Here is a 21,270-nt window from a genome sequence, read left to right as displayed (position 1 = left end):
GATACTCATGAGAGCAGGGGCAGGGAGTAAGGGATACTCCTAAGTGGAGGGGAAGGGATACTCACGAGAGGGCTCTCTGGCGGGCGATGATGCAGTCAGGCCTGCCCCCCTTGTAGACGAGCCGAGCGTTGGCCTGCACCCACACCCAGCCGCCCCGCTTGGTCAGCAGCCGGAACACCGTCAGCCCGCTCTCCCCCGTCTTCATCACTGGGGCAGGGACACAAGAGGGGTGGCACACACAGAGTTCCTCCGTGGGGGGCACACGAGTGACACACACCCGTGCTCTGGGGGCAGGAGGTGCAGGATGCTGCCTCTCTGCCAGCTCCTCACCCAGGAGGAAGAGCCTTTATATCGCAGCCACCCCAGCCCTGGCACAGACAGCACCGAGGAGCGATGGCATGGCCCGGCCAGAGCTGCACGTGCAGAGCTCCTGACAAACCCCCCACCCCGACAGCCCCCGGCACTCACTCCTCACGTGGTTCTCTGCGCAGTGCATCATGTCGGCCGCGTGCACAAACTGGTACCCGGAGCCCCTCCGGCACAGCTCCCTTTCCGTGTATCCCAGGACAACCTTCCCCCTGGAAATGGCACAGAAACCCTGGGACACCAGGGATGGATCCCCCACAGTTGCACCCTACCGGCCAGACGTGATCCCCTGCCAAAGCCTCCCGCTTTGGCTGGTACTACTCTCCCGGGCTGAGCTGCATCCCCTCCTCCACAAAACCACCCTGTGCTGGGTTTGCTGGGCTAAACCACAGCAGACAGGAAGCACTGGTGCCCAGTTAACCTGCTCCCCGTGTTCCTGGGGGGCTGCAGTGGAGCGACAGAAGCATCAGGCACCCTGCCCTGGGAGCTGGCTCAGACATTCCTTGTTCTCACAGGGTCTAGTTTTGTGTCCAGCACTAGGGATTTTGCCATGGGGAAGGTGAGAGATGGCCTACCGGGAATCACAGGCCATAGGAGTGAAGTCCAGCTTGTGCTTTGTCTGGAAGATCAGTGTCTTGGTCCGAAGTTCCAGGATGGAGAGTGGCTGGAGGAGTGTTGCGATGGCAAAGAGAGCAACGGGGGACTTGTCCGATGCCAACTTCTGCTGCCCGAGAAGGAACTTCAGGCGCCCACGGAAATTCAAGGCCTTAGGAGGGGATTAGAACACGTGGGAGTGAAGCGAACAGGGTGGTGGGAACCGGCTGTGCTTCCACCCCTGTGGGACACGGGTGGCCCTGAGGGGACACGCTGTGGGCAGAAGGGGAGCAGGGGGATGTCCCAGCGTGGGGCTGCATTACCAGAAATCCCGAGGAGTTATCCAGCAAGCAGCGGAAGCGGCAGGTGAAGCTCCTCTCCGTGAGGGATTGCTCCTCAGGACGGGCGTGCTGGGGGCTGGATGTGGTGCTGCATCCAGCCAGCGGCGGCTGCTCGGCGGGAACGGCTGGAAAACCCGAGGGAAAAGGAAGCTTTCCGAGCTGTGCCGCACACCTGGAGCTCACGGCTCAGACCCGCCAGACCCACTGATGCCTGCTCAGCTGGTGCTTAGGAAAAAATCTAGGAGCTGTTAGTAAGGGTGAGATAAGGAAAGGATTTAATTGTGCCAAGGCAAGAGATGGTAAATGACACGAACCCTGGGCTGTGCCCAAGATGTTACATTTATAATAATATCTGGCCAATCCCAAGTGTGTCCTCCCCATAACTTTTGCTCTGGTCCACCCCCTGTCCCACCTCCTGGAATTGGGTCTGGGGTGCTAACTGGGACCCCCTCTTCATCATCCTTCATCACCTTCGGGGTACAGAGAGCAGAGTCACCCAGTTCCTTGACTCTGTCCTGCGGTTTAGGCCAAGATACACGCGTTCCCCAAACAAGACAGGCTTGCCTTGACTAAGAGACTAAACATTTTCTACTGGATACGGGAATAGGGTTGACATGGGGAGTATGGAATGGGGTGAGAGGATTAAGGAATGTATAAACTAAGGGGTGCTAGGGGAGGAGGGAGAAAGGGGTTTGTTTCTAAAATCTATTTCTATTACCTATAAAACTTATAAGGTAGAAAAATAAAAAAAAAACATTAGGGGCTTTAAGGCATCACAGGGTGTTCCCGCAGGGATCAGCCAGCACTCACCATGTGCTGGAGGTCTGTGCAGCTGGCGGCGGAAGGCGGCTCTGTCGTCCGCATGGATCAGCTCGTACACGCTCTGGTAGATGAGATCCGACTGGAATGACACAAGGGAAGAGTGTTGGACAGCCTGGCAGAGGTGTCTGGAGGAGGACACGGCGCGGGGTTTTCCTCTGTGGCTGCTAAAAGGGCAGTGATGGAGCGTAAGGAACAGGCAAACCCCACCGGCTTTGTGTGCTGGGCAGCAAGGAGCAGGACTGGCTGCGTTTTTAGGGATGGCTCAGGAAGGAGGGAAAGGGAGCAGAGAGAGGGTCTGCCCGGGAAAATCTTGGGAATGGCTCAGAGGTTTCTAGAAGCAGTAGAAAGGGAGATGTCCAGGTAACCCTGGCTGCTCAGGACCGTACACTCCCTGCTTCCCTGGCACTCCCCAGCCATAGCCAAGCAGAGCCTTCCAGCCTCTTCCCCACACCTCAAGGCTGAGGTTCTCCTAGTGTTTATTCAGCCCTTCCTTGGATGTTTCACCCTGGCTCTGGCTCTCGGTCCTTAATGGGAATGCTGAAACTCCAGCTCCTTCCCCTGCCACAGGAGCCCCTGCTCTTTGGGAAGGTTTGCTGCCCATCTGTGGGGCGAACACGTGTTAACTTCCAGTGTCTTCTCAGGACCAAATTCAGACACAGCACCAGACAGGCTGTGGGGAGCCCGAGATTTGCTTGTGGAGTACAAAATGCTGGTCTGCAACAGCACACAAAGCTCTCTCCTGCATTGCCATCCCTGGTTCTCTGCAAATTTATTCCACGGGATCAATGTAAAAAACAATTTCAAGTACATTTTGACCAACCAAACAATTATTTTTTTTTCCAGACTTAGGCAGGGGAGTTTGCTGTTTTAAAAAAGGGTTTTGGAGGTTTTGTTTGCTCGAAACCCATGGGAACCTGTATCCCAGAGGTCCTGCCAAGCCCACGGGCAGCATAGGCCATGGACTGCCAGGTCCCTGCCCTCAGGAACATGTTGGATGAGAGTCTCCTGCTAAACCAGACATACTTTGAGAAGCTCACTCCCTGCTTAACAGTGGTTTTGACTTGGGACATCAGCCATGAGGATCCCAGGGAGCTTGGAAAGGGGGCAAAGAGAGGAAGAAGAAGCAAACACCATGAGTCTCCACAGGTCCTCCAGGAATCCCTGCAGTGAAACAGGTTTAGCAGCCTCACAACCCTCCTGCTGCCTCAGTCCTTTGGCCAAAGGAGCTGGATTTTGGGGGGAATCAGAGGTAAGAGGGTGGATGTGGGGAGAGGCCTGCTTTTCCTTGGGATCCCATGTAACTCAGGGTCCTTCAGGGCACTGACACTGCCTGTTGGTGAGATTCCCTCAGCTCTCTAAGTGAGGGCCCATGTGCCCAGCAGGATGATATGAGAAATATCTCACACCCCTCTTACACACAAAGGCAAGAGGACACAGAGCTGCCACGGCTCAGCTGGCATCTGTTCCCACTAAAGTCACAAACACTCTTCTTGGCTTTCACAGCCCCCAAAGAACATGACTCATTTGGGAATGTGCATCAGAAGGGACCCAAGGGAGCTGGGAAGGGAGAAGAAATAGCCAGTCCAGCATGGCTGTCAGCACCTCCTTCCCAGACAAGCAGTGCATCCACCTGCACTGCCAGGAAAACACGGTACCCACCTGATGGAAGCCCAGGTAGTCCTGCACTGTAGGGGAGATGTAGAAGATGTAGCCATCTCCTGTCACAGCGATGACAAAGCCATTGAGTGCCTGAAAGCAGAAGTTGAGCCAGAGTTACCCTCCCCAGCTTCAACCCAGCTGCTGAAAGATGGAATTCCTCAGGTGTTTCTTCAGCATCAGGGAGACAGGAAGGGACCTTCTTCATCCACAAGGAACCCCACCAAGAAGGAAAGCACCTGGTAACCATGCAAGACTTAATTCTGTTGGTCTTTTTGTCCCCAGCATGAGCAGTGATCTGGGATGGACTGACCACTTTCTCCAAACCCATCGTGGAAGGCCTCTCACTGCAGGGCAGCTCCTGCACCAGGAGGGACCAGCTGAGGAGAGGTTTCATGGAGGATCTAGAGCTGGTTTCCTCCTCTCCAGCTGCACCAGCTGGGCACAGCTACACTCTTCTGGGGCTCTGCTTTGGACAGGATGATCCTTGTGGGTCCCTTCCAACTCGGGATATTCTACGATTCTGTGATTTCCTCTAACAAAGCCTGCTTACAACTTCAATAACAAGCAGCAATGAGTGTGTAGGGGGAAGAAGGGCTGCTCTGAGCCACTCAGGAGCCTGCAGACTCCTGGACAAGCCTGGAGTCAGCTCAATCTAACAAAGCCTTCAAAGATAGCAACCAAACTCCAGTCACTCCTTTACCTGACTTATTTATCCACTCGTTAATTCTAAGGATGATATCCAAAGACACTTCAAGCCTTGCTCTTCATCCTAAATAGAGGTTATACAAGCTTATTTTTCCATGTCTTCTCCCCATACTGTCTGCAGTCACCTCCTCCCCTCCAAAACCTGCTTTTTAACCCTTAGCACCCGAGGGCATCTCTGCTGCTCAGACTCGTGCTCTCAGCTCCGAGGGTACACGAACAACTCGTCACAACAGACACAAAGTAGGACCAAACCCAGTCACCAACATCATTCAAAGATGGTGATGCAGCTAAAACCAACACCCACCTTGAAAGAAAAAGAGGTGGGAAAAATCTGGAATATCAGATCCCAGATTTGTGAAGGCCCTGACACATCAAAGAATCCCAGAGTGGTTTGGGTTGGAAGGGACCTTAAAGCCCATCTTGTTCCAAAGCCCTGCCACGGGCAGGGACACCTTCTACTAGCCCAGGTTTCTTCAAGCCATGTCCAACCTGGCCTTGAACACTTCCAGGGATGAGGCAGCCACAGCTGCTCTGGGCAACCTGTGCCAGGGCCTCACTGCAAATTAGGGAAACTGTTCCAAAACTCCAGAGGATCATGGCTGGGGTAAAGGGAGGGGAGCTCACACATCCAGTGAACACCCAGTAAACCAGGCAAGATGAAGATCCAGAGATACCTGTGACCATTTCAGACTGATTTCCACCAAAAGCAAAGCACTGCATTAGACAGTAACTCTTGCCCCTTGCTCTTGTCTGTAATATATTTATTAGTGAATAGATGGAGAGAAATTAGGAAAAGAACACCCTAAATGGAAACCTAACACACAGATCCAGCTTGCTGAGGGACTGGTCCTTCCCTTTGTGTGCTGCAGCCCCCCGAGGGGCCCTGAGTCAGAGCTTTCTGCAAATTACAGTATCTGATTAAAATGCTTTTTGGTTAAAAAAAAAGAAAAAGCCACCAGGCAGCTCAGTGGGGGATTTCTGTCACACTCACACCTCATAAGCTCTCCAGATGCCTTCAATCACCCCCGAGGCTGCCAAGGGTCTGGTGGATCAACAAATTGCTGTCAGATGGTCCAACTCCAAACCTCTGGAGAGGGCTCAGGGAGCAGCTCCATCGTGGGACTGGGGCAACCACGGGCTCCCCATGGTGTTACTCCAGCTGTTCCTCCGTGACTGTCACACTTGTAGACAGCTGGGAGCGGAGCCCACGTGGGAGACCTCGTGTGGTCCCAGGTCCATGGCCAGAAGTCACACTGGGCTCCCAGGAGTCGCTGCCTCGCCAAAATCCCCCATGGAGCCTCGTGCTGGGGGTCTGCTCACACCCGCCTGCCCCCACAGCTCTGGGCTGAGGGGACTGAAGGCAGACTTCAAGGAGCCAAGCATCCATCTGCTGCTGTTGGGAGAGGTGGCAGAAGAGGAGTGAAGGCCCAGAAAGCCTCCAGGAGAGCTGGAGAGGCACTTTGTAAAGGGTATGTATGGATAGGACAAGGGGGACTGGCTTCCCACTGCCAGAGAGCAGGGTTGGAGGGGATGTTGGGAAGAAATTCTCCCCTGGGAGGGTGAGGAGGCCCTGGCACAGGTTGCCCAGAGAAGCTGTGGCTGCCCCATCCCTGGAGGTGTCCAAGGCCAGGTTGGACAGGGTTGGAGCAACCTGGGCTGGTGGAAGGTGTTTCTGACTGTGGCAGGGGATGGAATGAGATGGGCTTTGAGGTCCCTTCCAGCCCAAACTGTTCTGGGATTCTGTGCAAGCACAGGCACAGGCAATGCCAGGAACACGGAGCAGTTAAGGGTCTTGTACAGACCAATTGCTAAGCTGACATGCCCAGGTGTTTATTCAGCAACCAGCCTTTCCACGTGACCTTTCCATCCCAGTTCCTTCCAGCTCACATCTGTAAATGGCAGCCCAAACCAAGAGCATTCTGGGGCAGCTGATTCACCAGCCCCTGGTGCTCTGGAGTTCCCTGACAGCTCTCCCATGAGACACTCACTGGCCTTTCTACAAAGCAAAGCTCCCACTACCATGGATTTTTTGCACCACTCCTTTCAAGATCCACCTTCCCTTCTTTTCTCCCCCACAACCTACAAACTTAAGCTGGGCTTTTCCCATCCCAGGCAGGCAGGGAACATATCCCTACAGAGCTCATGCAACGCCCCAGGTGGGGCAAAGAGTTCCTGGGGGACGTTTTATCCTGAGCTATCACCATTCTCCTCTCGGCATTTGCCAGAACATAAGGAACACACCACCCCAGAGACTAATGAGGGATCAACCCCTACACCACCATATGATATCCCTGAACCTCTTGGCTGGGATGGAGCTTGAGTCCATGATCTGTAGTGTAAGCAAAGGGGCAGAAAATGGTAGTGGGGATGAGAGGGAATGGTGGTATGGGGACCTGGATCTGCCCCAGCCAGGCAGTGTCACTGGTCTCTGTCCCTGGGTGCTCAGTGCCTGCAGAAATCACAGTGAAGCAGCTCCAGGCAAGGCAGGGTCTCTCCTTGCTCCACAGATGGGACCACACGCTCCAGAGCTGCTTGGGAAGACCCCGAATGACCAAATTACCTGGAGCAGCAGTTCCCCCTCAGGAAACAGCTCCCTGTCGACCTGTGGGTCCGTCTGTCTGCTCCCCCCTGGGGCTCTGGGCTGATCCAGCAGGCAGCTGCCAGCCTTTGGAGCTGTGGCTGCAAGAGAGAAGGCAAGAAATCAGCGTGGAAGAGGCAAGGCAGGAGCCTCTCCCTCCTCCTGCCCACCCCAGGGCTGCTTGTGCAGCCACACCACACCATCCAGTGCCCGTGGACTTGGCTCGGAGGGAGGAGAGACCAGTGGGAACTGGCACAGAGCCCACGACAGAGCCATGCCCAACTTGCCCAAGGCTTCCTCCCGGAGATTATTTTCCCTGCTTGATCCCATTTCTGGGAAACCTCACTTCTGCCAAGGTCTGAGGCAGAGATGCAAAGGACAGAGGGGAGCTAAGTGCTTCTGGGATGGCCAGGCTGGGAAACAACACCCAAAACAGCAATAACTCTTCAGGTTAGAGCCTGGTAGAGCTGGAGTTTGCTTCAAGCCACCCCAGTGGGATGCTCTCTCAGCTCTCCTGCCCTTCAGGGCTGAGGAAGGACAGAGGCAAACCTTTCCAAACCACCCCAGACACCACCAAACTACCTGTATTTTTTTCTCCCTTTGGCTGCTCGGAAGCAGGTCAGAGGGTTGGTGTCCATGATGCTCCCAGGACACCTGAGCAGCTCTCAGCTGCCAGGACTCGCTGCCATGACCTCCCCAGGCTGATTCACGTGCTGCCTCATGCTTCATTCCCAGAGGCCTTCAAGGCAACACCCTGGGGTGCAACCAACATGAAACCTCCTCCTGCCCTGGTCACAGGACCTTGGGCATCACAGGACACACAGAGAACTGGTTGTTCAGGGAACAGGAACGAGGACTGTGACTCCCAGGGACATCCCCAACTTGGTGCTTCATCTGTTGATTCTCACTGAAAAACCTCAGTCCAAACTCAGGACAATTTCAAGGCATGTTTTTGTGCCAGCTCAACAAAAAAACTCCACACGGATAAAGCTCAAAGCAGCCCCCGTGTAGGAACCACCCACCTCTGCCACCACCACGAGCTCCCACAGCGCCCCAAGGTCAGACAGAGCTCACCTATCCCGTGGGATCCACATCCCAGCAGAGATCACTGGTGTGTCAGATGGTGCTGTGTGACCTTGGGTGGATCCAAAGGGAAAACCTCCTCTGAATTTGGGGGAGCAGAAGGAAAGGAGGAAGAACCTCAAACCACCCCAAGCCTGACCGTATGTTTAATTTTCTCCATGGCAGAAGCTCTCGCTCCACCATCGAAAGGTTTTAAAGGCTTGTTCCCTGGGAACAGCAAGTTCAAAGCCAAAATAATTCAAAACCCAAAAAAGTTCCACGTGAAACCGCTGCCATGAGACATTTTGCTTGGCATCAAACTGTCAGTATGCAAAGGCATCCTGATGGCTTGGCATGTTTGTATTAAAACCCAGCTTGGGGCCAAACATCCCTGGGATGTATTTCTACGTGGAGCCTGAGGGACAAGGGCCCACCCATGCAGGCTGTCAAAGGTAGGGCAAAGGGAATTAGCTGAAGGCCCTGCACAAGGTGACACAAAGAGCAGTGGGGAGGATGCTCTGAGGCCACGAAGCAGAATTAGCCTCGATCTCTGTCGGTGAAAGAGCTGGGATACTTCAGCCTCCCCAAAAACTCGATGCTCAGGCAGCACCTCCACCTTCTGCATCAGTCACATCTTCTGCCCTTTCCCATCCTGTGCCCTCAGAGGTGGATCAGCCAGGCCAGGGGATCTGAGACCTCTGGGAAAGGCAAGGAGTCACCAAGCAAAAAGCCTTCTCCCATGACTGCCATGTGATCCCCAAGTTCAAACATCCCGAGCCCATCTGGACCGCGGGTCTGGCTTCAATTTACACTTCATGGAGCGGAATAATTTCAAAATGAAACATCGGCCCTTTTTTTAAATTTGATTTCTTTTGAAGTGCTGACTCCTCTCTGAAGCATTGAAACGAGGCAGGCTGGCAGGGGGTTCCAAAAAGGAACGAGCTCTTCCAAAACAAAGCTCCAAAAAGGGCAGTGAGTGATTTGAGAGGACGCACATCCCGGGAACGTGTGGTCTCCAGCTCTCTCTCCCAGTGCCCACCAGCAGCATCTGCAGGGAGAGCTGGGGAGAGCTGCTGGGGGCTTACAGCATCCAACAGGAAACAGGTCCAACATGTATCCAAGCTATAATGCACCCACAGCAACAGAAACAACTGCAGAAAAAAGGACGATGCACTTTTGCTGTTTGCGCCCAGTTTTTCCAGCCTCCTGCTGCACATCCTTGAGAATAAATGGGAATTGACATGATGATGTGGTGCTTGGGGACATGATTTAGTGGTGGGCTTGGCAGTGCTGGATTAATGGTTGGACTTGATGATCATAGAAGTCTTTTCCAATCTTAAAAACTCCGTAATTCCATGAAAAAGACCACGAGAAAAGTCATCTGCAGTACCAGACAAATTCCAGGCATTTGCTGAAGCCATTTGGTGATAATTTCTATTTTAAAAGTGCTTGGATAAGGGCTCTCTGTGTGTAACTTTTAAGATAGGAGGGGGAAATCCAGCTCTGTCCTGAACCTCAGCACCATGAGAGCACTGGAGGAGGTTTCCTGCGCTGGTGTGATCCCCAAGGACTGAAAAGGTTTTCATTCAGCCAGGGAAGATGCCAGACAGGATCAGTAACATTTTCATCCCCCCTTGGGGGCTTTCTTGCCTCTGCAAGGGGGTTTCTAAGCCCTGCAATGGAGGAAAGTCCTCAAGCAGGAGAAAGAAGGAAAAAGGAGCAAAGTAATCCAATCTCTCCACTTTTTGCTTGTCACACATCCCTTGCCTCTGGCATGGATTTGGCACTGAAAAAAAAAGGGTTATTGGTAACAACCCCGGAGTCAGTTCTGCTCTCAGGGGCTGGGTTACACTGGTGGGAGGTGCCAGGCTTTGTCCACGGCAAGCATTTCCCTTTGAACTGGCTCCAGAGATGCCTGGCACCAAAAAACCAGGAGCTCCCAGCTCCTCCAGCAACACCGAGCCGTGCACAACTGTCTTCCTCTTGGATCTGATCCCAAATCCCGTCAAATTAGCACCAACCTTTGCCCCAGCTGTTTAACAAAGGCATTTTGCCAAGCAGAGCAGGCTCATGCCATCCAAGTAAAACAGACAAATGCCAAAGCCACAGGTTATAAACCTGTTAGGAAAAGTCACCCAGCATTTCCCAAGGAGCACAGAAATGCCCAGGAGAGCTCTGGCATCCCCAAAGCCCGTGCCAGCCTCTCTGACCCGCTGCTGCAAACGTTCGTCCCACACAATCCTGCAGCATCTCACCCAGGGACAGATTTAAACTTGACTCCTTCCACTGCATCAGTTGCTTCAGGCCCAGACCCCTGCAGCTCTGGCCCACGGTAACAACAGAACATGAGGAGATGAACAGAAAAGCCAATTCAACGCTGATGGCAGTGAGATGATTGCCCAGTGAGACCTGTGCCAGCTGCCCTGCAGTGGAGCACTGGGAAGGAACCTGGTGTGACCAGCAGCAGCGGTGGGAAAGGACCTTTGGAGACCTCCTAAGCCAAGCCCCTGCTCCAGCAGGGTCAGCTGCAGTGGGTTTCCCAGGACCAGTCCCTGGCACAGATGGGGGTCTTGGATCTAACCTTCCTAACTGCACCAGTGCAGGGATGGTGAATGTCCAGCAGGGGTCTGGGAGGATTCATCCTCCACAGGCAGGTGGATGGAGACCCACCAGGGCTCGAGGGCCAGCGGTGGCAGGAATATTCCGCCCAGCACATCCTCGTGGGAAGCCAGATGTGCAGGAGACAGCCTGGCCGCGTGTCACAGCCCATGCAGGACACTACCCCGCCCTCCCTCACGCTTGGGCAGCAGCCCAGATGTGCCTGGAGGAGGTTTGGAAGGAGGGGAAACACAGCGAGGGCACACGTGTGGCCCACACGTGGCCGGTGGCATCTCCTGCCCCAGGCTGGCACTGGGCTGGGTGTGGGCCAGGGGGCACGGGGAGGGACCCCACTATCCTCTGCTTGTTAGGAGCTGTTAGTAATCCCAAGCTTTGCCAGCCTCTTGTAGCAGGAGAGGGTTTTCTGTGGATTCTGAAAGAGGGCAGGGTTAGATGGGATATTGGGAAGGAATTCTTCCCTGGGAGGGTGGTGAGGCCCTGGCACAGGTTGCCCAGAGAAGCTGTGCCTGCCCCATCCCTGGAAGTGTCAAAGGCCAGGATGGACGGGGCTTGGAGCAACCTGGGCTAGTGGAAGGTGTCCCTGCCCATGGCAGGGGATGGAAGGAAATGATCCTTAGGGTCCCTTCCAACCCAAACTGTTGTAGGACTCCACGATCCTCCCTATTGCAGACCTCTCCACCTGGGTGACCCAGGAAGCAGCACATTCCCTAAGCACACCCTCTCCACCTCACAGAGCATTTTTAGCCCCATTTTCCTGCTCACCCTTGGCAGAGCAACATCTGCAAGCCCAGAATCTGCTTCCTTTGTCACAGGAACTGCAGGAAACGAAGCCCAGCACAGCTCTCCAGCCAGCTGCAGCTTTTCCAAGCCGCTCAGCACTAAAACCCATCCAAGCTTTCACGAGCTCTCACTGCTTGCAGCAAGTGGGGCTCCCATCACACCACAAGGAGCAGTCGCAGCACTGCCAATGTAGGGACAAGCTTTTCTCCTGGGGCACTTGCTCTCAAAGACACAGGGATCAGCAAAGTCACTCCAGATTTGTCTGGGAGACTGTCACACGGGTCCAAGCAGCAACCACTGCAAAATGGTCTGCAGACAGGAGCTCAGCACAAGGCTGGCAGCGAGGTTCAGTCAGTTTTTATACGAGTGACAAAACCTCCAGAGTGCCCCTAAGGCAGGTTTTGATAGTCCCAGGCTTGTCATGGCTCTCCACCAGCACTCGAAGGCCGGCTCTGATGAGCAAAGCTTGGGAGACACCAAGCCCTGAGCCCCTGCCCTGCTGTGTTTTATCCATATGAGCTCCAGTAAGGTGGATTTGGAACTGGATGGTTTTTAAGGTCCCTTCCAACCCAAACCATGCTATGGTTCTGTGACAGTTCAGTGATGCCCAAAGCAGGCTCTGGCCCGGGGAGGGTGGAGAAGCCTCAGCTGGGTGAGAAGAGCAAACACAGGAGTGCTCAGCTATGGCAGGTCCCCCCCTGAGGTACCCACAGGGCATCACCCACAGCTGGTGATAAGTGCATGCCAAAAGCAAAGGAAGAGGGAAACCTGGACTCCTGGGTCTATTCCTCCTCCTGACTACGGGGAAGAGTCAGCCCAGGGGTCACAGCCAAAAGCAACCCAACTCAAAAGCCAAATTTCCTTTTTTTTAATTTTTTTTTTTATTTTGCACACCAGAGCTGTGCAACACCTGCAGCACTCGCAGCAGGGGACAGAGGACTTACAGCAGATGTGTGTGCCCAAAATCAGCCTGTGGAGGCATGGAGGGAGCTCTGAGGGCTTCCCTCTCTACACCTGAACCTTGGCATTTCCAGCAAACTACTAATTTTCCTTAAAGCACAGACAGAAGAGAGAACATTTAAAAGCAAAGCAACTTTAAAAGATGGTGCAGTGAGTCACTACCCCGTGATGGAAACCAGGGTCCCACCCAGATGCAAGACCCCTTCCCTAATATCCACCCTGTAAGCAGGCACTGATGCCAGCATTCAAACCCACTATGGGTTGTCTTCCACTCTGTCCCACCCCAAACACTGCCCCAGACCCTGATGCCTGACTTCCTACACCCCATTAAACAGGTCAGTTCCCGAGCCAAAGGCATATAGGACCCACACATCAGAAATACCAGAGAAGCTGGAGAAGGTTGGAACCCCCTCCCTCAGCCAGGCTCCACGCAGACAACACAGGGAAGCTCCACTCCAGGCATGGAGGGAGCACAGGAAATGCAGCACGAGAAGAAAAGGAGCCTCGGGGCATCACCCTGTGAGCCCACGTGCAATTGGCCTATCAATTGCCTGGAGATAAGGCAATTATCAGTCTATCAAAATACCCACTGTCTCCTGCCTGGAGATAAGGCCACACTTGGGCTGTGGATGGAGGGAGGGGCAGGGAAGTTCCCCAGGTGATGCCACGCTCTCCTGCTGCAGGAGAGGGGCCTGCATGAAGCAAGGCTGGGGCAGAAAGCACAGCACAAGGGGGTTCACCATGTCCCCCCAGCGTGCCTGAGGGGACACACCAGGAACAGGAACAGCCAGGAACAGGCTGCCCTGACCTGCAGCCGACACGGGTCTTCATTGGGTAGGGCTGGAACCCAGGCAGACCTTGATGAATCGGGGGGATGATCTGAAGTCAAACACGATGAACTTCAGGGCAAACAGGGGCAGAGCAAGGGGAAGGAGCTGGAAATCAAAGGCAAGTGGCCAAATGGGAGTAATTGGCCTGGCAGGATGGGTCTCCAAGGAGGAACACAAATCCCTGCAATGCCAATTCCAGGGGAGCTCTCGTGCTGGGAAGCACATGCTGAGCACAGCCAGCAGCAACCAGCTCCTGCTTGGAGGCACAGGTCCCATCTGGAGAGTTTGGCACCGGGGTCTCCTCCTGGAGACCAGCATCCCAGCTGGAGAGGGCCCTGGGAGAGCTCCAGAGGGCTGAGTATGAGGCAAAAGCTAAGAGAGCCAAGTTTATTCAGTCTGCGGGGGCGAGAGGACACAACAGGAGCCTCCAAGCACAGAAAGCTGCTGCTGCCTTCCTGCCCTCCACATGCTCTGCCTCCACCAGTGTCCATCGAGCCCAAGGCAGTGGAGATGAAGCCTGTCCCTGTCTGCACATCCTGGTGACTCGGGGGAATGTGGTGACTCCCCCCAGCCAGGCTCTGCACCCCCATTTCCCCTCTTGGCCCAGCCTGTGGCTGGGTCAGGGAGCAGGAAGGAGTTAATGCTCTGCCAGCACCTCCTGGGACAGAGGGACCTGTTTTGGGTGTCCCCAAAACATCACACCCTGCCATCCCAGCATTCGGCTGCCTTCCTTCCCAGCCACCCATCCTGCAGCTCAGACATGTGGGAACTGAACCCCATTCCCCAAGTTTTCCCCAAAAAAGCAGGTAAGAGAGGAATAGGCACTCAGCAAAGCTCACTCTCAGTCCATCCTTGGCTTTGAGGAGCCCAAAGCACACCCAACGTGTGCAGCAATCACCTCTCTTGTGCAAAGACATCTTCCCTCTGCTGCAAGTGCCTCTTCATGCCTCTACCACGTCCTCTGGGGTCCTGCTCCCAGGAAGGACCCCCTGGGTCACAGCCTTTCTCAGCCACAGAATTAAATTATATAATTTAATAATTATATATCATATGATATACCACATATATATGATATGTATGATATATACTGTAATTTATGTATTATATATACTGAAATTATAATACATTGAAGAAGATTGGATTGAAGATTGGAGTGAGACTGGATTGAAGAAGAATTGAAGATTTGCTTGAAGAAGAATAGGGAGGGAGGAATAAATATAAGAATACCAAATATAGAATAAATATGAAAATACATAATATGGAACATAATAACAGGGAATGTGTATTACATCATCAATTTATAGTTACTTAATGTAATTTTAAACTCAGCTGGATGAGGGAAATGTTGCTGCCAAACAAGACATCACTCCCTTCTTCACCATGGGCTGGTGGGAGTGGGACACAGGAGGGTTTTTGGAAGTAAAGGAGGGTTTTTGGAAGTAAAGGAGGGTTTTTGGAAGTAAAGGAGGGGTAGGATGGCTGCTGATGAGATGGAGGAACTTTGCAGGAGGTCTCAGCTCCTGGGCAGGCACCCAAACCGCTCCCTCCATCCACAGTGATGTTCCTCTGCCAGTCACCCCTTCCAAGAGCGATGGGGTCGGGATCCTCTGCTCCCAACACCCCCCAACCCCTCCCTAATCACTCCCCTGCCTGCTCTCCAACCCTCAGTTTCCAAGGCTGAACTAGGTGGTCTCCCTGTCCCAGGGGTGCTGCTTTCCCAGGACACCAAGCACCCATAACCGGCCGAAGAGAACCAGACTGGGATGTTTGACATCCAAAAATGAAGGTGATTCCTTCCTTCCAGAAAACAAACACAGGCTTTCCTTCCAGAGTCACCCCTCCAATGATTTCTTCCAGAGGGGATACGGATAAAACATGTGTTGTGAGGGGTAGATGCCCTACGAGGAACCACTGCCAACTCCACCACGTTTTGGGAGATGAGGCACCTTCCTGCCCACTTTTCCTGGGCATTTTCAGTCCAGCACCTCAACTAAAGGTGTAACACTGCTGTATCAGCATCCAAGGGCCTGATCCCACATCTCACCACCATCCTTCAGGAAACACAGCTTTCCCTCTCAAAGCTTGGGGTGGGGTGTGAGCTGTGCAGTGGGGACTGACCCCAGGGGTTTTCCCCCCTCACAACCCGGACACTCACCCGTCAGGTAGCTCTTGACCTTCAGGTATCCAACGGCCAGGCGCAGGATGGAGAGCTTGTCCAGCCTGGAGCGCACATCCTCGGGGAAAGGCAGCAGCCCCGTCAGCTTGTTCAGCTCCTGGTTGAGCCGGTCGCGGTGCCGCTTGGAGGGGTTGGACTTCACCCCCTCAGCGGGTGGGGGTTTGGGGCTGAGAGAGGCAAAGGAGAGTTTAATCACACTGGGATTGCCCACAGGCCAGGCTGGACGGGGCTTGGAGCAACCTGGGCTAGTGGAAGGTGTCCCTGCCCACGGCAGGGGGTGGGATGGGACGAGCTTTAAGGTCCCTTCCAACCCAACCCATTCTGGGATTCCACGACTTGGACAGTTTAAGAAAAAAAAAGCAAAGTAGATGCAAAAAAAAATTGTCTACTTCCAATATTCTGATTTCTGCTCCTTTCAGAAGGGCATTTCTAAACTAAAACAGCATCTGATGCCAGACAGGCCCTGGGACCAACCCTCAGCCTGCAGAAGGAACAGTGCCCACTAGAGCAGCTCTCCTCTGCCTCAAGCCAACACAAGATGCCCTCTCTATCAGCTGCAGTTATTTCACAGCCCCACACAGCAGCAAGAGCTCAGTTAACAACTTTAATGAGTCTTGGGTGTCACCTTGTCTGTTTTATTTTTTAATGCCAATGTGAATTTCGTAGCTTGAAGAAAAACCCTTCAGACCCCCCCTCTCTGTATCTGGCTCTGCTGCGTCCCTTAACACGCACCTCATTTTGTTTGATGGAATTTGTCTAACCACAAACTCCCCCTCCCCAGGCATCCTCTCTCCATAAAGGAGCTTTGGATAACAGTATCTGCCAGTATTTAGCAGCAATTTAAGCTCTCTCCTCCACCAATGCTCTCCAATCTCATCTGGCAGGGCTGCTCGCGAGTGTGACACGAAGGGAAATGAGCACTAAATGAACTGCAGTGAGGTGCCTGTTGAATTTTCAGCTCAGAGAGTGACCAAGGGGTCTCCTGAGGATGAATGGAAAATTGCAGCGTTTCCCCAGGAAAGCTCAATCCTGCTGGTTTGTAACAGCAGCATCAGGAGGGTCAGATCCTCACTCAGGACCACTGGAACAACTCAGCACCAAACTCGTCCATACAAGCTGGGCAAAACACACTGGCACCAGGGCTTTTGTGGATCTAGTGGATTAAACACTTTTGAAATCACAGTCATGCATAGGAAGGAAAAAAATTAAAACAGTTTTCCTTTGACTCTGATTAGAAAAAAAAAGAGGTGAAGCAATTTAGTCTGAGTTTCCTCAGACACCCCTCAAAGTCCTGAGCTCGCTCACTCTCCAAATCCAGCCCCCAAACAGCCAGAAAGAAGAGAAAACGAGACTGGAGATGAGCACAGGAGTGGGTAAAACACAGAGTTGTAATGGGATCTCTTGGATAGTCTGGCTGGGCACTGAAGTCCCCTGGCTGAGGCACACGGGGTGAGGGAGGACACCCCACCATCTCTGTGCCTGCGTGTCCCCAGCTGCAGCACCCTCAGAGGGGGGGTGACAATGAGGAAAATGGCTCATGGAAACAGCAAAGACTGGTCTAGATGTTTGAAATCTGTCTCAATTCCCTTCTCTTTGGACCACCTCCATCCCCAGTGCCCCCTCTTTGCAGGGCAGAGCTCCAGCCCCTCCAGGGTGCCCCAGCACAGCCACACCGAGCCCTGGCGTTCAACAGAGCTGCTCAACACCTGCACATCAGGCAAGGAAAAGTGTTCCAGAGAGGTCTGAGCCCCTGTTCTGTTTGCTGGAGCCTTGTGAAATGGTTACAAACCCTGTAAACATTGCAAACTGTGCCATGGGGGTCGTGGTGAGCCGGTGACCCCCAATTGGAGGGGCCGGAGCGGAGCCAGGGGGGAAAGCTCTGCTCCCAGCGGGGCAAAGGCTGCGCTGCTGCTGCTGTGGTTTGTTTTTCCCCAGCTGCCCTTTGAACGGGAACCCAGGAGGAAGTTTATCCCTTTTGCAAGCTGGCAAGTACCAAGGGATATTATTCCCAGCAGTGGAGTTTGCCTGAGCTGATATATTGCTCTTTATTAATTTCCTTTTCCTCTTTTTTTTTTTTTTTAAAGTAAAAAGCCCTGGGCAAACTGCAAAGGGGCCGGAGAAGTCCCTCACCCCATCCTCCCCATCCGGTCCGGCTGGCTGCACATCCCGCTGCACATCCCGCTGCCCCCAGCCCCGCTCCAACCAGCCTCTCCCGGCAGGATCCCGCCCCAAGATCTGACCGGGCACAGAGAAGAATAATCTCTTCCCATTCCCAAGGCTGACCCTGCAGAACCAGGGGTTCTGCTCCAAAAAGACACCTTCTCCCACACACTGAGACACACAAATCCAGCCCAAACCCTCAGTCTGGTACGCCAGAGGGCTGGAATCGCTGCTCCGAAGCGAACAGGAGACAGGTTTGAGGCAGAACCACCACCCTTCACGTTTCCACAGGAAGACTCTCAAATAAATACCCAAGACAGGCTCTGAGTTAACTTTTCACCACAGGTTCATAATGTCGATGTTCCCACCTTCGTCCCAGGCTTGGGCTCAGCTCATCCATCCCCCCCACGGCCTCCCAAAAATAAATATCCACCTTGATTTCCGATACACCTGCAAGCCTGAGGTTAAACAGGCTGACAGGACTCGGGAGCTGGGGTGGGGGGAAGGCACGAGGGAGCCAGGAAACACCGGGGACACACCGGGGGGGATGTTATGCAACAGCGATTGAGCAGCGTGGTAATTAATTATTAAGGAATTGAGACGTTTCGGTAATTAGTAATCGCTGTACGTTTGATTTAGGCAGGCACCGAAACCCAGCCCAGCCTGCAAATCACAGCTGAGCAGCCCAAACTCTCCAGCGAGGCTCCTCACTGGGATTCAGGACGAGCATCCTTGGGATTTCTGTTTTCCCACCAGCGTGCCAGAGCCGACACAGCGTTAGCTCCAATTAACCCTAATTAAAACCGAGTAACCCAAGCGCGCCGCTCCCCCGGTGCTCCCACCAGGGCAGCTCCCCAGATCCCGCCGGGCTCCCGCTGCCCGGTTTTCGGCCGCCCCGCCCGAGGGTCCCCGGGGGGGAACCCCCTCCCTTGCACTCACCTCTTGGGCACCGGCTTCTTCCTCTTCCTCCCGGCGTACATCCCGCGGGCGGCGGGAGCGGCACCGGCGGCAGCGGAGCCGGAGCCGGAGCGGGACCGCGCCCGGGGCGGGGCTGGGGGGACACGGCGGGGACACGGCGGGGACACACCCCGGACACGCCCCCTCGGTATCGGCACCGCCCCCGCCAGCTCTGGTCCTGGGGACAAGGGACACCGAGTCCCGGGAAACACCGTGTCTGTGGGACATCCCTCCCGCCAGGGACACCAAATCCTGGGAAACACCCCCCAGGGACACCGAGTCCTGGGAAACACCCCCCAGGGGACACCGAGTCCCGGGAAACGCCGTGTCCGTGGGACATCCCTCCCACCAGGGACACCAAATCCTGGGAAACACCCCCCAGGGGACAGCGAGTCCTGGGAAACACCGTGTCCGTGGGACACCCCCCGCCAGGGACATCAAATCCTGGGAAACACCGTGTCCGTGGGACAGCCCCCCCGCCAGGGACACTGAATCCTGGGAAACACCGTGTCCGTGGGAACCCCCCGCCAGGGACACCGAATCCTGGGAAACACCCCCCAGGACACACCGAGTCCCGGGAAACGCCGTGTCCGTGGGACATCACCCCTCCCAGGGGACACCGAATCCTGGGAAACATCGTGTCCGTGGGACAGCCCCCCGGCCAGGGACACCAAATCCTGGGAAACGCCGTGTTCGTGGGACATCACCCCTCCCAGGGAACACCGAATCCTGGGAAACACCGTGTCCGTGGGACAGCCCCCCCGCCAGGGACACCAAATCCTGGGAAACACCGTGTCCGTGGGACAGCCCCCCTGCCAGGGACACTGAATGCTCAGAAACACCGTGTCCGTGGGCCACCGTTCCAGAGCCTGACCTCCTCGCTTGTCCCCCTCCAGGAGCAGCCTGTTCCCTCTCACTTTGCAATTCCCTGGGTTAACACTGTCCAAAGCTTTCGCTCTTCCCCCACACACCCCGTCCAGCTGCTGTGGTGAAAACAGGGATGACAGGGGCAGGCAACCAGGGACACAAAGGCCAGGCACAGAGACGTCACGTCCAGCTGTGGTTTGCTTGTTACCACAAATCCTTTCGCTTAAAAATCAAGCCTGTTCCCCTCCCTTGCCCTTTCCAGGGACAAGACGCCGCTCCCGAGTGTTGTGTGGAAGCGCAGTGCCCACCCACATCCCTCCTACAACTCCCCACGCTGAACAGGACCTGCTATTTTCCTGCTCCATCCTCTAAGACCCGTTGGACATCCTCTCCTGGATGAGTATCCATCACCAAACGCAGCCTCCTCGCCATTTCACAAACGAGGATGGGGAGGCCCTGGCACAGGTTGCCCAGAGAAGCTGTGGCTGCCCCTGGATCCTTGGAAGTGTCCAAGGCCAGGTTGGACGGGGCTTGGAGCAACCTGGGCTAGCTGCAGACAGAGCTGTTAAGGAAACCCAGAGGCAGTCACATCCTGTGTGGGTTGTTTGGTTGGGTTTCTGAAGCCGTTTGCAAATTCCAGGGATAAATCCTTGAAATGAAACTCGATCGCTTCTTGCCGGGGGCAAAGCAGAGGCGGCTAATGGGATCAAAAATGTGCCAGGTCAGCAGGGATGGTGTCAGTTTGATGGGAAGTGAGTAAAACGTTCGGTTGTGACCTTCCTAGATCCAGGAATTCGGGCCTGGAATTGCACTCCGGCGTCTCCATCAAGTGGAGAAGGGAAGCTGTGGGAGGAAGGTGCTGGGCTGCTCCCAGGTGTCCCAGTGGCAGGCAGGGCTGTGGGAAGGCAGATTTAGGAATCACAGAATAACTCAGATTGGGAAGGACCTCTAAGGCCATCAAGTCCAGCCGTTCCCACAGCACTGCCAATGTCCCACTAACCCATGTCCCCAAGTGCCACATCCACATGAAGACACACCTGGTCCCATGTTTGGCCAAAGCCCCCCAGCCCCTCTTTGCCCCCAGTGTTCTCCTCCTGGACTTCTCCTCCCCAGCTCCTCCAAACCTCAGAGCCTTTCCAAGGCTGCTCTACATCGCTCTCCTACATCCACTGCCGGCTCTCCTCTGGGAAAATCCACCTGATTTACCTCTTTCCACCCACTGGAAATAGATGGATTAAGACCTAGAGCAGCTTTAAGCAAAGAGGTTTCCCAAGGCATCTCCTGCCAGGCAGAGCCGGGCTTGGGGTGCTGCACATGTTCCAAGCCTAAATCCCAGGATTTAGACACACCTCACGGGGTGTCTCTGGCACTACGGGATGCAGGAGAAAGGGGGCTGTGAATACCCTACCTGAGCTCCAGGTCCCCAAAAGCAGGTGCCTGTACTGAACAAGAGGCCAAATCAAGCAGCTGTGCCTGTTTTCTCCCTGGGATCACTCATCCCCTGCTGTCCATGGACTCACAGGTGGGGAGGGACCTCGGCAAGGGCTCCTGTCCCACCTCCCGCCTGGAGCGGGACAGGCAGGAGGCAGCAGAGAGGCTGAGCAGGGAGGTGCCGGGAAGCACAGGATGCTGCGGGGGAACAACGCAGGATGTCCCTGCCTGTCCTCATGGATCCCCCCGCAGGCAGCTGGGCTTGGAGGTGTCGGCCAAGCACTCAAAGAAGGGCACAGAGGGAACTGGGACAACTGGATGTGCAGGGATGGGAAAGAGACAGCGGCCCAGGCTCCCTCCTAC

The 21,270-nt window shown here is 54.6% G+C and overlaps 1 protein-coding gene across 1 annotated transcript in view; it reads right to left on the bottom strand.

Annotated features, from left to right (window-relative positions):
* LOC113975002 overlaps positions 1–18,632 on the bottom strand; it is a 21,977-nt gene extending 3,345 nt beyond the window's left edge. Inside the window, exons 1-9 of the mRNA XM_027698600.1 lie at positions 18,592–18,632; positions 15,472–15,659; positions 7,048–7,166; positions 3,783–3,872; positions 2,119–2,202; positions 1,284–1,451; positions 942–1,132; positions 469–578; positions 66–207 (exon numbers count right to left, since the gene is read on the bottom strand). Of these exons, the coding sequence (XP_027554401.1) occupies positions 66–207; positions 469–578; positions 942–1,132; positions 1,284–1,451; positions 2,119–2,202; positions 3,783–3,872; positions 7,048–7,166; positions 15,472–15,659; positions 18,592–18,632 (1,133 nt within the window). The remainder of the gene's footprint in view (positions 1–65; positions 208–468; positions 579–941; positions 1,133–1,283; positions 1,452–2,118; positions 2,203–3,782; positions 3,873–7,047; positions 7,167–15,471; positions 15,660–18,591) is intronic.
* Between the last annotated feature and the right edge of the window lie 2,638 nt (positions 18,633–21,270).

This window comes from Neopelma chrysocephalum, unplaced genomic scaffold, assembly GCF_003984885.1.
Source record: "Neopelma chrysocephalum unplaced genomic scaffold, ASM398488v2 Primary Assembly neopelma1_130, whole genome shotgun sequence".
Taxonomy (NCBI): domain Eukaryota; kingdom Metazoa; phylum Chordata; class Aves; order Passeriformes; family Pipridae; genus Neopelma; species Neopelma chrysocephalum.
The sequence above is the reverse complement of the archived record's forward strand: the minus strand, read 5'-3'. Positions and strand labels throughout refer to the sequence as shown.